Raw genomic sequence first — 15,920 nt, 5'->3', positions numbered from 1 at the left:
ATAATTGTTGAATTGAACATTTGTTTGGACACAAAGGAAAAGTCAAAATTTTCTTTGAAGGACAGGGATGACTTCTGGCCTTGGCAATTTAAGACTATCTTCTAAGGTGTCAAATCAAGAGAAAATTCAGAATGTAATTGGGAGTTGAAGTCAGAGAAGAAAGCAAGATAAGACCAGAGGAAAACAGTTTCAGGAATATCAATGAAAAAAATAATCTACATGGGAAATAGGCAGTAGAATTAGAACTGAGGAAACTGGATGGGGGGGGGGGAGATGTTTTGAAAAGCCAGAACCCTCTGCCCCAGGGGAATCTGGGGTAGTTGGGATAAAGAACATCTTGCATTTGTCTGGTATAATAGAATACAGCACATTTTATTTTTTAAAGAGCATTTGTGTATATGTCATCTCATACATAAGTTTACTCTCAAACACTCCAGGGATTTGAACTGAACCACAAACTGGAACAAATTAGGCTAATTTGCTGAAGATCCAACCTACTTTTTAAAAAATTTAATTGGGATATAAACCAAAATTTCCTCCCTATTGTTTTATTTTTCCTCCCCTAGAAAACACAAAGTACATCAATTCAGAACTCTAGATTTTGAGGATCTGGTTTAATTTCTGAACCTATTGCTTACTGGGTAACCTTGTAAATTCCTTTTCCTCACTGAACCTATTTCTTCATCTGTAAAAAAAAGGGTTGTTTAAATGATCTCTAAAATATCTTCCATCTCTAAATCCTATTTAACCAATGAAATTAGAATTGAGTCTATATTTTTTTCTAAAATTACTGAACCAGAGAAATTCTCTCTGAATTTCATTGCCTTTGGCATAGCTACTTCTGTCCTTCCCTTCAGTGTCTTTGCGGCAGGCCCAGAGAAACTTGTGATAACTGTTGCACATACCTACCATTAAAAGAGTTGAAGAGAGGGGCACTGTTCTCTAAAATGGGGACATGGTTTTAAGGAAATGATTGGGATGGAAGATATGAGTTCTCCTATTCTTACGGAAGAACTAGTTGAAACCTGGCCCATTCTTCAATGATGTGCCAAATAGCAGTCAGGAATCTCTTAGGATTCAAAGAAAGCAGGTGTGATGTAAGCTTTTAAAGTGGGCGGTTGGGGAGCAGCCATCAATTATAGATTGTCTCAGCAAAAAAAACAGGTGCTGTTTACTGGGGATGAAAGGATATGTCATTTAGGAGGGAGATGGGGGGAGACACTCGTCCAGAAGCTAGAACCTGGCCAGGGCCAACTGACTGCTCTCTTCAAAGAAAGACAGAGCAGATGATGTGCCCCTGTAGAGGGTGGGAGAGGTCTTAGGTCAGAAGCCATATTGCTGGCAGGAAAAATGTCCAAAGTAGGTCCTGCTGTATAAAGAGACATGGGCAGGCTCCTAGAAATGAGCAACTGCAGACTCAGGAACAGTGTCAGGAATTGTAGTTGCCAGACAGCTTAAAGGTAGAAACTCCCAAAGAAATCCCACTTGGAAGAATTGGAGGTTAATTCATGAAAAGCATAGGAAGATAGCTCAATTAATGATGATGGTGGGGCAGGGGAGCACAGTGGGAAAAAAAAAAAAGACCTGTATTCAGATCCCGACTTGGATTGACCTGTGTGATCTTGGGCTAATCATCTTATCTCTCTGGGTGGGCCTCAGAGGATTGGATTTGATGGCTTTCTAGCTCTAGATATTTGATTGTATACAATCAAATGGGAACATACTCAAGTTACAAGTGCAGACTGTTCTGAGACCTAATCATCCTCCTTTGGTCTGGCCTCCCTAAATGAATGTGTTTCCTTTTAGACAGGTTTGTGCTGAGGAAATCACTTGGTTGACATAAAACTTTAGAGGAATAGAAATTACTAAATGTAATTTATACCTAGATGGCCAGATTCAAACTTGCCAACACCTTGTTTCTAAGCCAAAAGGGAGTGGGAGAGAGGAAAAGGTTTCCCCAGAGACTTCAAACTCTGATTTAGTGTTTATCCTCCCAATAAATGTAAACCCCACGAATGAATGGCTTCAGACACAAGATAATGGCCCATCCCAAACCCTCATACTTTTCTTTTGTCCTGCAGGCATTTAGTGTGATTTCCATGTTTAATGTAATGAAGTTTTCAATTGCAATCTTGCCTTTCTCAGTCAAAGCAGTGGCAGAAGCTAACGTTTCTCTAATGAGATTGAAGGTATAACTGTCTCTGGGTGAGTAGGGAGGGGAGTTTCCATTTCTGGGACGGTTTCTAGGTCTGGAGAATGTTCTTTTAGTCTGGGGACAACAGCAGAAACTCATTGGATGGATTAGGTCTTTAGGTGGGTGGTTTTTGGAGAAAGGTATCACTCCACAACTGGATGAACATGTATAGAAAAGGTACAGCATTAGTTTTACCTGTGCTTTTGTCTTTGTAAAAGGTAAAAATGTCCTTTATACATGATGATTGCACTAAATTATCATCAGAAGGATATATACCTCAAGCTCTTCCCCACCCCACCCCTCTCTCTTCCTTCCAGTCTATCCTTCCCACCACTGCTAAAAAAGCACAGTAGTAAGATGAAAAGAGATGTGGACTTGCTATCAGAGGACACAGGCTCAAATTCTGGCTTTTTTATTTAATGTCCTAGTCAACAATCATTTATTAAGCACTTACTCTGGTGCCAGGAATGGTGCTAAATACCAGAGATATCCAAAAGATAGTTGTAGTTTAGGAGAAAGATGAGGCTGAATTCATACACCTGGGATCATTGCATTGAGATACCTCTGTGATTCTGGTAAGTAACATAAGTTGTCTGGACTTCAAGTCCTTCTTTTGTAAAATGGAGGGTTAGACTCAATGGTCTTTAATGTCCCTATGGCTCTAAATTGATCCCAAGATGTTTCTTATGAATACATCTGTTTGTTCCACTCCTCTGCTCTCTATTGGTTACTAAGTAAAGTTTTTCTTAGCTTAGCATTCAAGGGCCCATCCAATCTGATGCCCCCTTACCTTTCTAATCCTACACTTAGAATACTCACTGATGGCTCATTCTCAGCTGCTTCAACAAGTTCAGCTGTTTTGCCCCTGTGTTTTTTTCAAAAACTGTCACTTAAAAGTAGAATCTTTCTTCCCTCTCTTCTCATGTTTCATTTTTATTTTCCTTTAAATATTTACTGCCTATCATGTGCAAGGCACTGTTATGCATTGCCAAATTTTAACATCTTTAAAGCTCATCTAAAATGCTACCTCTTACATGAAGAAAACCTGTTACCTTGCAAAGTAATAACATTTCCCCTTTCAACTAATAAAGCATTTTATTTTGTACTTTTCTAGTACAATTATTATGTATTATTTACTGTTGCTTTTTTTTTTTTTTTTTTTTTTTTAATCTCCTTACTTGACTGTAAACTCCATGAAGGCAGGGACCATGTTTTAGCTAAATACCTGCCCTAGTGTTCAGCAATGTCCTGCATCCAGTAGGCTCAATAAAATTTCCAGAAACAGAAATGGATTTCCACTAAACTATTAATGCTCTCTAACTTTATTTTTGCTTCCTCCCATCCTAGGCCTGGTAAAGAACAATACACTTTCAGGAAATTGCTGGGTGGAGTTAGAGTGCCCTGATTTGATTAAAATAGCAGTCTTAACCATTGAACAGTCCCATCAGAGACAGAGAAGGACACATTCCCATGTGTATGGGAATGTAGTTTACAGGAATATTCCTTTTATGTGACATGTTATGTACTAAAAAAACCAAACAAGGAAAGATTTATTGAATAGGTAATGCTAACAAGCCCAAGTTGCTGTCATGCCTTCTGCATAGCCTGAAGTTACACATTGCAATTTACATTTATGGGTTATGGAAAATACTGTAATATTTCTTTTAGGTAGGTGGTGTCTCAAAAATTAAATTTGTCTCTAATTTAATTTTAGAAAATTCTTGTGAACAAAAGCCCCCCATCTTATGTCACCCAACCAGAAGATGAAGCTACTGTCTTGGAACTAAAAAATGCTACTTTGTCTTGGGAACAAGAACCTAGCAGAGTAATTATCCCAGGGAAAGAGGGTAATAAGAAAAACTCAAAACCAGATCTGGAGACCTCCAAAGACTTGAAGTTCTATGGGCTTGTTGGATCAGAGGAAAAAGAGAAAACAAGCCCAGTCCTGCGAGAAATAAGTCTGACTGTGAAAAAGGTAGATTTTCAATGCTAAGGTACCTCTCCCAAGCCTTTCTTGGAGATCTTAATGTTCATCCAGAGATAAGTTTTGAATGCTGTAGAATTTTTGAGAAAAGGCATTCCATTTATTTATCTCTTGGTTCTCTAATCAGAACCTGTCCTGACTTTAATGCATACATGTATAAATCACAGGGGTATGTTTACCAGTATTGGGGACAGCAGATTCCTTTGATCAGTGTACAAATCTGTTGGGTGGGGGGGAGAAGTCTTAGAAAGGAAGCACACGTGCTTGGATCAGAGAGAGACAAATGGCTTTAGCTTTCTTCTTTGAAAAATGAAGTATGTTGAGAAAGTTTATATAACATATAAATACTGGTGTCCAGTATTCCTTTCAGAATTGCTAAATCAAAAAAACTGCATCTTTAGTTGTAAAGGTGAGAGGAAGGGGAAAGGTTGGAGAGGCAACATTGTTTTCCAGGTTAGAAAAGCTCAAAAAGGGAGGAAATTTCTTGTTGATTATGCAAAGTGGACCTCAATGAGTATAAGAAGAGTATATGTTCTTAGAGCAAGTCAAGAGGTGGTCTACAAATATTGCTTAGTGTAATTATCTACCATCCTCAAAAGTTGATTATTGATGAAGCTTTGTTGTTTAAGGTGTGTCAGCATTCTGTATCTTTACTCCCATACTTCATATTTACCTTAGAGATCAATACTATCACATTTTAATTAAAAAAAAAAAAAAAAAAAAAGAAAAGAAAAGAAATTGTATTTTTTTCTTTTCTTTTTTTTTTTTTCTATTGCTCTCTTTAAAAGTTATTTGCTAGATCAGTTGATCCAGGGCACATTATGCAGACAAGGTGTAGAACAAAGACTGACAAAAAAATCATCTCCCTACATAGGCCTGTATATGGGTTATGCCAGATGGGGCTGCCCAGGATCCAGAGCCCACAGCTGGATGGAGGTAACTTTTCTAATCTCTGGGAGCCCTAGTTACTGCACAGCTGCCCCTGCTACTTACTTCCTTGTTCTTCTACTTCTTGCTTCCATTCTGTCATTCCCATGAGACTCTGATGAGGAAGAAAGCAACATGTTCAGTGATTTGGTGGCCTGAAGTTACTGGCTCCTCTTTACTCCTTAAATGTGAGGGTTCTCAATGCTCAACTGGTACTTGTGCTTAGTGGTGCCCAGTTCCTGGTAGGTCGGCTATCTGTCCCCTTTCTTTTTGTCTCCTACAGGCTCACGCCTGCCTGAGTACTCCAGTGTCAGGGAAAACAAGTTTACAACATTTTTTATTGCCTTGACCTCTCTGACTACTTTGCTTTGTGATTCAAACCACACTCTGAGGCCCTGTTGCTCTGGTTAGTATGATCAAGGAAGGCACAAAAATTAAAATTTTTAAAAGATAAAATTATAAAATTATAAAAATTAAAATAATTATATATATATATATAAATAATTATATATAATTATATATAAAATAATTATAAAAATTATAAAATTAAAGCTGCTTTCAATCACCAGTCCTTAAACTTTACCATCCTTCTCATGGCTAAAGTGCAGGGCTAAGGGAGCAGGATACAATTTAAAAGATGAATGTTTAAGGTTAAAGAAGATTGTTCTGCATTTTAGAGTTAAGGGTAAGGATATAATTAAAAAGCAAAGTTTGCATTTCGAGTTAAGTTTATAAATTAATTGTAAGTTAATTTGACCATTTGATTTCTTTAGTTTGATGAATAAAAATCTTTTTAATTGAATATTCAGTAAATATTCACCTTAAAAAAATTCTCTGGTTGAATATCCTAATGAAAACTCTTATACATGTCCCATATCTTTCTGTATATCTGATTTGTGTCTTCTTTTGATGATCTGAATGCCTGGAAAGCAAAATCATTCTCATCTTCAATATTTTCCTTTAATATGTAGATGATAAACATAGCCTTTGTCATATGATTATCTGATTAGCTGTAAAGTAAAAAACTTAACTTCTCTGGTATCTTCCCTTTTGGAGTTACCTGTAAAATTTAGTTTGCAAGGAAGGAAAAGCTGTTTGATAATTTCAAGTTGAATTACTACAGTTGTAATATGGGCAATAATTTGAAAAAAGTCTCTAAAAAAAACAACCACCCTTCCACACACTAATGTACTTCTTTTCCCCTCTCTTGTTGCATAGAGGTTGCATAGCCTCTATATTTTCATTATCTCTTCTTTTTTCAAAAGCCCCTCTTCAGGGTAGATCACATCTCCAAACAAGGCAGAGTTGGTGTCTCTAGGCCAAGTAGGAGCATAGTGCTTCGTGCCAACTCTCCATTATTACAAGAAGTCCTCTAGGCTGCTCCACTACGCTACACTGTGTAAAGGATTTAATTAAGACTTACATTTCTGCATTCCTATGTATGCTAGGGGTTGAACCTTTGAGGCTGATGACAGGATTTCTTAGGGTGGCATTTCTTATCCTCTCCTTTCTGCAACTTAGAGCCAAGGCATCTTACTAGGTTATAAGGGTAGGGGGTCCTGGCAGCACCACTGTGTCTCATCTCTGTTGTTTGGCAGGGAAAGGTCTTGGGAATTTGTGGCAATGTTGGAAGTGGAAAGAGCTCCCTCATAGCAGCCATTCTGGGACAGGTAAGAAAAATGCTGAAGAAATACTTCAGAAATGTGTAGTGTGTTTGTCCACAGCAGAACTAAGAGTAGAGCTCCTTGAAGTTCCTATTTAATAGAGGCTACCAAAATACCTTAGACAAAGTCAGTTAGTGCTAAGTGCCTACTATGTGCCATGCAAGAGCAGCAAGATGGCATAATGAATAGAGTCTGGAGTCAAAAAAAAACTTATCTTAATTCAAATCCAGACTCAAAAGCTAACTATGTGACCCTGGGCAGATCACTGAATTCTCCTCTGTAAAATGAGGTGAAAAAGAAAGCCAGTATCTTTTGCAAGAAAATTCCAAATGGGGTCACAAAAGTCAGATGCAACTGAAACAACTGAGTACCAATAATATATGTGTCAGGCACTATCTGAAGTGCTGGAGATAGAAAGATAAAGGATAGTCCCGGCCCTTGGGGAGCTATGCAAACAATCATGTAGGAACAAGCTACATACAGGATAAATAAGAAAAATCAACAAAGAGAAAGTATCAGAACTAAGAGGAATTTAAGAGGGTTTGGGGGTAAAGACAAATTCAGTTTTGGACATGTTGAGTTAAAGATGTCTATAGGAAATTAATTTGAGATGCCTGCTACAAAGCTGGAGGTGTGAGACTAGAGGTCAGCAAAGAAATTAGGTCTAGATAGATTTGATAATCATCATCATAGAGTTGATGATTGAAACAATGGTAGTTGATGAGATAACTGAGACAGTACAAAGGAAGGAGGAAAGGGTCCAGAACAGAGTGGGATCATCCTTAGTTGGCAGACAAGAACTGGATGAAGATTAAGCAAAGGAATCTGAAAAGTAATGGTCATACAAGGAGGAGGAGAAGCAGGGGAAAGTAGAGCCCCCCCCCCCCCCCCCAAATCTGGAGAGAAATGATTGACAGGATGCAGAGGTCAAGAGGAGGTTTGAGAAGAAGCAGGTATTTTAATGCCTTTATTTGATTAATTTGATTAGGATCATAGGATTTATAGCTGGAATGGGTGTGGTCACTGATTATTCATGAGTTCAACCCCTCATTTTACTGAGAAGGAAACTGAAGGAGTTAAGTGACTAGACTGAGATGAGATGGAGTGGAAAGATAATTGCAAGCAACTTGGATTCTAGTCTCTCCATCACTTACTAGCTATGTGACTTTGTGTTACAACTTCTCTGGACCTTGGTCATCTCAGCTCTAAAATAGGGACTATCCCACTGAATCTACATGAAGGCAGGAGCCTAGCCTGGATGACCACTACTAGCTCTTAAGACCCATGGTTTAAAATGTCTACAGGACATCTTAAACATGATAGAGAATCTAAATTGCTATTATAATAAACAAAAACTGTGATGTAGTAGAAAGAATACAGGATGGGAGCCAGGATAGCTGGGTGTGAATTCTAGCTGACTTACTAGTTGTGTAACCTCAAATATAGTCATTTTTTCTTTTCTAGTTTCTTTATCTACAAGATGGAATAATGACTATCTCATTGGGTTGTAATGATTTAATGACATATACATGTATACGTACACATACATACATATATATACATATATATGTGGCTGTAATCGCTTTAATGCGAATGTCAGCTATAATTATTAGAGGTTAGGCATCATAGTGAGCCTATCAGTGTGATAGTGTCTCAACTATCTTAACAGTATTCATGTAATGACTATGGAATACCGCTGACATAAAGAGGAAACAAATAAGAATATATGTGTGTGTGTATATGTACATACAAGTGTGTGCATGACTGTATACATGTCACCTATTATTAGTGTCTAGGCATTACATATGGACAAAAAATGTCAACTTCAATTACTTTAATACTGTTCATGAAATGATGATGGAATGCTGCTGACTCAGAGGATGCAACAATATCAAGAATATAACTTTCTAGTAGTTTGGATATCTGAATGTTAAATGTTCTTGTTTAGATGCAATTATGGAATGGGTCTGTGGCGGTGAATGGAACAGTGGCTTACGTGTCACAGCAAGCATGGATCTTTCATGGAAACATGAGAGAAAACATATTATTTGGAGAAAAGTTTGACCGCCAAAGGTAACAGTGCATTACCCAGTAAAAAGGTTTAGTCAAATAATGCCACTTTGAATGATACAAAATTGAGGTGGTAGGGTCTTTTTTTAAGTGTCCCATTACAGCATTGATAATGGCCAAATGGATATTGTAATTTGTTCTATAGTAGGAGACTGGAAGAAGCTACTTCAGAGTACCCATGTTTACACAAGGAGAAGCTGATTTGAATCAAAACTCTTTATTTCCATTGTCAAGTAACATATGCTAAGATTTAGCATAACAATCATATATGTTTACTAATTTTGCTTTAGAGCTAAGTAACCTGAATCTCCTTCAAAGTCAAAGGTAGCAGGTATGAGCTTAACTAATCCTGACATTAATTGATGCCAATGCCATCAGAACATGATTTAGAGGAATAAGAAGAAAGTTTCCAGGTTTAAAATGACACTGTTAAGCTGAAACCTGGCCAGGAAAGAAGGCATCAATTTTAACAGAAAATGCAGTAGAATGAAGGTGAAAGTGATGGTGGTAGGAAAGAGGGAAGTGTTATAGATTAGCTCTAGCTCTACAGTCATTCAAAGTTTCAGCTTCTATTCCAGAAAGACACACAAGGATGTATGGGGGTGTGTAAAGGGCTGAAACTCTGAATACAGAGAATTGTAGGAGGGATTGGGGGTGGAGTAAGACAAGCCAGAGTCACTTTGGAAGACAACAAGGAGAAGGGAGATTGGTGGCCAATCTCATGGAGGTTTATCTGTCTCCTTTACTTCTCCCCCTAAAGACCAAAGACTTTTGCTTATTCTGACTGGCTGATCCTGAGGTCAACAGGGAGCTAACTCGCACTTTACAGGGGTGAGATGATGTTAGAACAAGGGCTTATGTACCTAACCTCACTCCATAAAACAGCCTGAAGAACAGCATCAACTTAATAAAACAAGAATTTTTAAGGCACATCCTCAGCTCTTTCATAACACAGCTGTGGAGTCTTTCTCAAAAAGTTTGCTTTTTCATTTTGTTCCTTTAGGTATCAACATGCACTCAAGGTCTGTGGCTTACAACAGGACTTGAAAAATCTTCCTTATGGAGATTTAACTGAGGTGAGCATTGCTGTTGATATGTCTTCACATAGGAGCAACCCAAATATCTCTTATCCATGATTCTTTAGACTAAATGGGGACCTACTTTAGTTGAAGAATCTTTGAGAAGCAACAAGACTAATGATAAAGTCTAAGTATCTTAGCTGGACTTTGCCTCTTATTGTTGTGATCAAACCAAATATCAAAGCTAAGAGCAAGGTGCTAAGTCAGGCCAAACTTCTTGGGATGTCAGTAATTTGCGTTCTACCAAAAATCTCTCTCAGTGAAGGGAAAAGCAGCCTGCTGCCATGAATAGTTCTCTGGTCAAAGGCTCTTAGCAGACTGCTTTTTCACTTTGAGTTTTCCACAAGAACAGAATCAGGGCCTGGCTTCAGTTCCTTCAAGTTTGGCATTCATGCTATTCTGTTCTATAGGAGAAGCAGGAAGAAAAGATGGCTGCTCCGCTACCAACAACATGGAGGAGGGGAGTGGGCTAGGGCTCATGTGCCAATTAAGCTCTGTGACAGATAAGCAACTCTGTTTCACCATAAATCTGAAGTACCAGACTGAATACTTAGGATGACTTCTCTACCAGCTGGTTATTCCTTCCAAGTAGAAAATGGAAGGACCAATGGAGTATGATGTTTCTCCTCTTTTGCAGATTGGGGAACGGGGCCTCAACCTCTCCGGGGGTCAGAAGCAAAGGATCAGCTTGGCACGCGCTGTGTATGCTGACCGTGAGGTCTACCTGCTGGATGACCCGCTCTCCGCAGTAGATGCTCATGTTGGGAAGCAAATTTTTGAAGAGTGCATTAAGAAGGCACTCAAGGGGAAGACCATGGTTTTAGTGACTCATCAGCTACAGGTAATGGGAATCAAGGTGTTCTATGTGGCCACAATACCAATGGACACTTTCTGATTCAGTACCACTGGCCATTTGTAAAGTGAGAAAAATAAGTTATTCAGAAGAATAACATCCATAGATGTAACACTTTGAAATTTACAAAGCATCTTCCTTATAACCACATAGAGAGGCAGGTAGTACAAGGATAATTATATCTGTTTTATTGATAAAGCAATTGAAGCTCAGAGTAATTGAGATGTTCAAGGACAATCTAGGCCTCCTAACTACAAGTCTTAGGCTCTTTACACTGTATCACACCATAAACTGAGGCTGTACAAACCTTAAGAACATGCAGAAAGTAGAACACAACCTGGAGGAGGATTACAAGTCCACTATTCAAAGTGAGTTCTATATTTAAATCTTCCTGTGCATATTTATTCTTTGTGTGCATGGCTACCATAGTTACTTGATGGCTCTGCCCTCTTATCTAAGTAATCATGTGACTTTGGACAAATTCCCTGAGCCTATGCTTTTCCCCCATAAAAATGAGGAGATTAAACTTTTAAGATCTCTAAAGTACCCTATTCTGGCTCTAAAAAATAGTGAACGTCCTTTTCCCACTTTCTCCACACATTTTACTCCTTGCCTTTAAGAAAATGCAACGAACCACCAGGTGGCACTGGGAGAATGAACTCCATTTCCAAGTAGCTCAGTCCTGAGGAGAAAGAAAGAAAGGATAGGGCAGAACAAGAGGAACCTTCTGCTTTAATACTTATGGGTTGTTTGATGGATTTTTTAATACATGTAGAAACAGGTGCAATGATTGTAGTAAATTAGCCAAAAAAATTTGATGATGTGATTGTAAAATGTTATAAAAATAAATAAGTTATATATAAGTTATAATAAGTTATAAGTAACAAAATAAATTATAGCACACACCTATTAGCATCACAAGGGTTTCACTTATTTTAAACCATTACTTAAGTCTCTATCAATGTGTATATCTATACCAGGCCATACCAAATGATGCATGAATTCAAAAGCCAAAGGTATTTAACTAAGACAGAATAGGAAAATAAATAGTAAACAAGTGATTAAGTTAGTAAATTATTTCTCTCCAAGGAGGCACTACCAAGCTGCCATCTGATTCTTCTGCATTCCTAATATAAGGGGAATAGCAGATAGAGCCTGGTGCAGGAGTCAGAAGGAACCTGAGTTCAAATTCGATCTTATATGCTTACTTTGTTGATACTGGGCAAGTCACTTAACCCTGATTGCCTCTCCTATCAAAAAAAAAATTCCAAATCACTCTTAGCCTATTCTTCAGACTTAAGAGTGACAAGCTAGATAGACCAACTCCTAAACAATGGACAAAACACTGAAGCTTCTCATAATCATGGTAAAATTAGCTTGTATTGATCAAATTCACTAAGCTTGGTTTCCCCACTCCCCCCATCATTCAATTAAATACCTATAATCCATTAGGCACGATGGCAGATACTAGGGATACAAAGACAAAAATCCCTCAAGGAGTTTACTTTCTATTGCTGTGACTTTGCCCTGAGAAGCAATATCATAAAATTAATAGATAGTTAGTTTTGGAATCATAATCCTGGCTTTGTCACTTAATACTTGTGTGAAAACAGAAAAATAATTTAACCTCTTTGGGCCTCAATTTCCTCATCTATAAAATGAATCTGGATTGGACCAGATGATCTCTAAGGTCCTGAAATTTTTCTTTTGCTCTCATGTCTCTATGTGTCCTCCTGCCACACACAACAGGTTTTTTTGGTATTGTTTTTGTTTTGTTTTTGCATGAGACTCATTGAGTGTATTAAGAGCTTCTCTGTAGACTAGTGTTCAACTTCCTGGGAAACAGTCATAAAATTTCCTCCAACGAATGAAGTCTCCTTGGACCCAAACACTGTAGAAAATAGAATATACTTTGTTTTCTATAACAACAACTAGGACCCTAGAAAGACCCTCTGAGATGAATTAGTACAATCTCTTTTTAAAATATAAGAATAGTCTGAGTTATAGAGAGGTAACAAAGTATCAAAGTGAGATCTTGGATCCAAACCTCTGCCTCCAAATCTTGGCCTCTTACCACCAAACCATATCACTTAACACCACACAGAATATCATTGGACTGATTGAACTTGAGGATTACTCACCAGAAATGCTTTTTTAATTGTCTCATAATCCCAAAGCATGTGCTTTGACACAGTAGAAAGAGCTTCAGCTTGAGAGTTGGCAGACATAATTTAGTCAATTCAATTCAACTGTTCAAGTTCAATAAATGCTCATTAAGTACCCAAGAAGTAGCAGCCACTATGTTAAGTGCTAGTGATAAAAGATTTTTAAAACAATAACAACAACAAAACTCAGTTCTTGCCTTGAAGCTTAGGGTCCACTGAGGGGAACACAAACTACATACTGATAAATATACACAAAATTCATACAAAATAAGTTCAGAATGGGGGGGTAAGATTATTATCTTTAACAGGGGAAAGGAAGGGATCAGGAAAAGGAGCTCATACATTTGGAACTTGGGTTAAGCACTGAAAGGAGTTAGAGAAGGGATTTCAAGAGTCAGAAGGAAGGAGGGTTGATCATCACATAATCTTGCTATTACTGTGAACAATAGCCTCCTAGTTCTACTCATTCAGCATCAATTCATGTGAGTCTTTCCAGGATTTTCTGAAATTGGCCTGCTAATTATTTCTTATAGAACAAAAATATTCCATTACATTCATATACCACTCTTGTTCAGCTATTCCCCAAATGATAGGTATCCTCTGTTGCCTTGCCACTACATTCCTTGCCACTACAAATAGAAGAGCTTACACTTTAATGGAGGAGACAATATATAAATTTGTAACCAAGAAAACTATATATAGGATAAATAGAAATAATGAACAGAGGGAAGGGACTACAATTAAAGGGGGAGGTGGATAAATTATAATTAATGCAAAGAAAGAACATTTTATAGGTGTCTTTGTTGAACATTTTATAGAACTTGGAGATGGAAAGGACCTTAGAGATCTAGTCTAACTCTCTTGTCCCACAGGGGAAGAAAAAAGCTCAGAGAACTTAAGTGGTTTATTCAAAATCAATCAGATACTCAGTAGGAGAGCTGGGATTTGAACCCAATAATTATACATTCAGTGCTGGTTCTACTATCTCATGCTAGCACAAAACTTATTTTTATTTTCCAAGTCAATATGTTTACTAAATCATCACTATCTTTTCCTTTTGGGGTGGTTACATTGTTTGTGATTATAAATATTACTAATAATCACTGACACTTGTGCTTTTAAATTTTGCAAAGTATTTTACCTATAATAACTCATCAAAACCTTTTAATAACCTTATGAGAAACAGATGATTATAGGTAGTATTAATCTCCCATTTTACAGGTGAGAAAACTGAATTTCAGAAAGGGTAAGTGACTTGCCTATGATCACATAGTTAGTACAAGAAGTAAAATCATGTTGATTTCAAATCACAGTTCCTCTGCTATATCATGCTGTCTCTCAATAAGCCTATGTGACCGTTTTTGTATTTATGGCATTTTCATGGGGACCAGGAAAGATGCTTGGCCTATAGGAAGACTACTTATCTTTTTCTTTGAATGAGTGGTTATACCTCCTGTCTTTCCAATGAATCATATTGTAGATTGATTTTACATTTCTGCAGTTTTTAGAATTTTGTGATGAAGTCATCTTATTAGAAGATGGGGAGATTTATGAAAAAGGAACTCACAAAGAACTTATGCAGAAACGGGGACAATATGCAAGAATGATTCACAACCTTCGGGGGTTGCAATTCAAGGTAACTTGGAATCTTTACAAATAGGTATCTGGGAGAAGTTACTTGTGTATTTATTTCTTTTCATTTTTTTGCTGACGCAATTGAGAGTAAATGACTTGCCTAGAGTCAAAGATCTAGGAGGTGTTAAGTGTCTGAGGCCATATTTGAACTCAGGTCCTCCTGATTTCAGGGCTTGTGCTCTATCCACTGCTCCACCTAACTACCCTTTGTATATTCTTATTTCTTTGGCTAATTTTAAGAGGAATCTTATTTTGTTCCCAGGATCCTGAAAACATTTACAATAAAGCAATGATGGAAGTCCAAAAGGAGAACCACGGGGATCAAGCTGCCAAGGGAGAGAAAAATGCTGGTACAATCAGAATTACGGTCTCAACTCTCTTATTGCTCATGGCTAGTGAATGGCTCCATAGCTGTCTTTATTTCTAATCCTAGCTTTGACTCCACATGATGAAAAAGATGAAGGAAAAGAATCCGAGACAGATCTAGATCCTCTAGACACAAAAGGTATGGTTTCATCCATTATAATACACTTATAGAAAGTTTTTTAGCTTGCAAAGCAATCTCCATAAAATATTGATCCTGACAACAGCCCTGTAAGACAAGTGCTGAAGACATTATTTTTATATTACAGATGTGGAAAATTGGCTAAGGGAGGTTAGGTGACATTTCATGTCACCTAGTTTTTGAGGTAAGACTCAAACCTAGGCATTCCTGATTCCAAGCCATATTGTGCCATTCATTCATTTATGCATTATTTTAAACTATTATCTATGGTAACTGATGACAACTCAATATAGTTGCTTAATAATTACTTAATATAGTTCAGGAAGGTTTTTTTTTTTGTTTGTTTATTTGTTTGTTTTAACAATGGTCCAATGGCTTGGTGCAAAACTTATCATTCCTATTTTACAGATAAGGACTATGTAGCCAGGAGAGGCATCATGATTTTCCCACAATTACACAGCTAATAAGTGGCAAAATCCAGACTCAAACTGACCTCTCTTGACTCTAGGTTGTATTATAAACACTCAACTGGATGCCCAGCCCTATGCTAAGTACTGTGGGTTAAAGAGATACCAGTTCCTGTCCTTGAGTTGGAAGTCCTAATTCAGCAGAGGCATGAAAAACAATAAGAAAAAAAACAAAGCTCATCTAGCCTTGGCCAAAGTGTGTAGGAGATGCCAAGGCAACAAAAGGTTGAGGTCGTCTCCCCTGGCCACCCCACTCAGCTTGATGAGGGAATAAGAACTGCCTGACTCTGCAGACCAGTCAGTGTTTGCCACCACACCATGCTGCTCCTTTGGCAGATCTGGGAGTAACAAATCCTTAAAAAGGGATAAGATGAAGG

At 37.7% G+C, this 15,920-nt stretch overlaps 1 protein-coding gene across 6 annotated transcripts in view; it reads left to right on the top strand.

Moving 5' to 3' along the window:
* Positions 1–15,920, top strand: part of ABCC12 (ATP binding cassette subfamily C member 12) — a 77,215-nt gene that overhangs the window by 17,850 nt on the left and 43,445 nt on the right. For 3 of the 6 annotated variants that reach the window (XR_012486816.1, XM_074293316.1, XM_074293315.1), the window contains exons 9-17: positions 2,082–2,189; positions 3,909–4,169; positions 6,704–6,775; positions 8,718–8,842; positions 9,843–9,915; positions 10,556–10,759; positions 14,438–14,572; positions 14,834–14,921; positions 15,005–15,076. Coding sequence is in view for 5 of the 6 variants with exons in the window: in XM_074293316.1 (XP_074149417.1) it covers positions 2,082–2,189; positions 3,909–4,169; positions 6,704–6,775; positions 8,718–8,842; positions 9,843–9,915; positions 10,556–10,759; positions 14,438–14,572; positions 14,834–14,921; positions 15,005–15,076 (1,138 nt within the window). In the remaining variant the exon portion in view is untranslated. Of the gene's footprint in view, positions 1–2,081; positions 2,190–3,908; positions 4,170–5,052; positions 5,115–6,703; positions 6,776–8,717; positions 8,843–9,842; positions 9,916–10,555; positions 10,760–14,437; positions 14,573–14,833; positions 14,922–15,004; positions 15,077–15,920 lie in introns of those variants that run through there. The other 3 variants (XM_074293318.1, XM_074293319.1, XM_074293317.1) reach the window with 3 other exon arrangements.

Source organism: Sminthopsis crassicaudata, chromosome 2 (assembly GCF_048593235.1).
Source record: "Sminthopsis crassicaudata isolate SCR6 chromosome 2, ASM4859323v1, whole genome shotgun sequence".
Lineage (NCBI taxonomy): Eukaryota > Metazoa > Chordata > Mammalia > Dasyuromorphia > Dasyuridae > Sminthopsis > Sminthopsis crassicaudata.
This window is presented reverse-complemented; position numbering and strand designations above follow the sequence as displayed.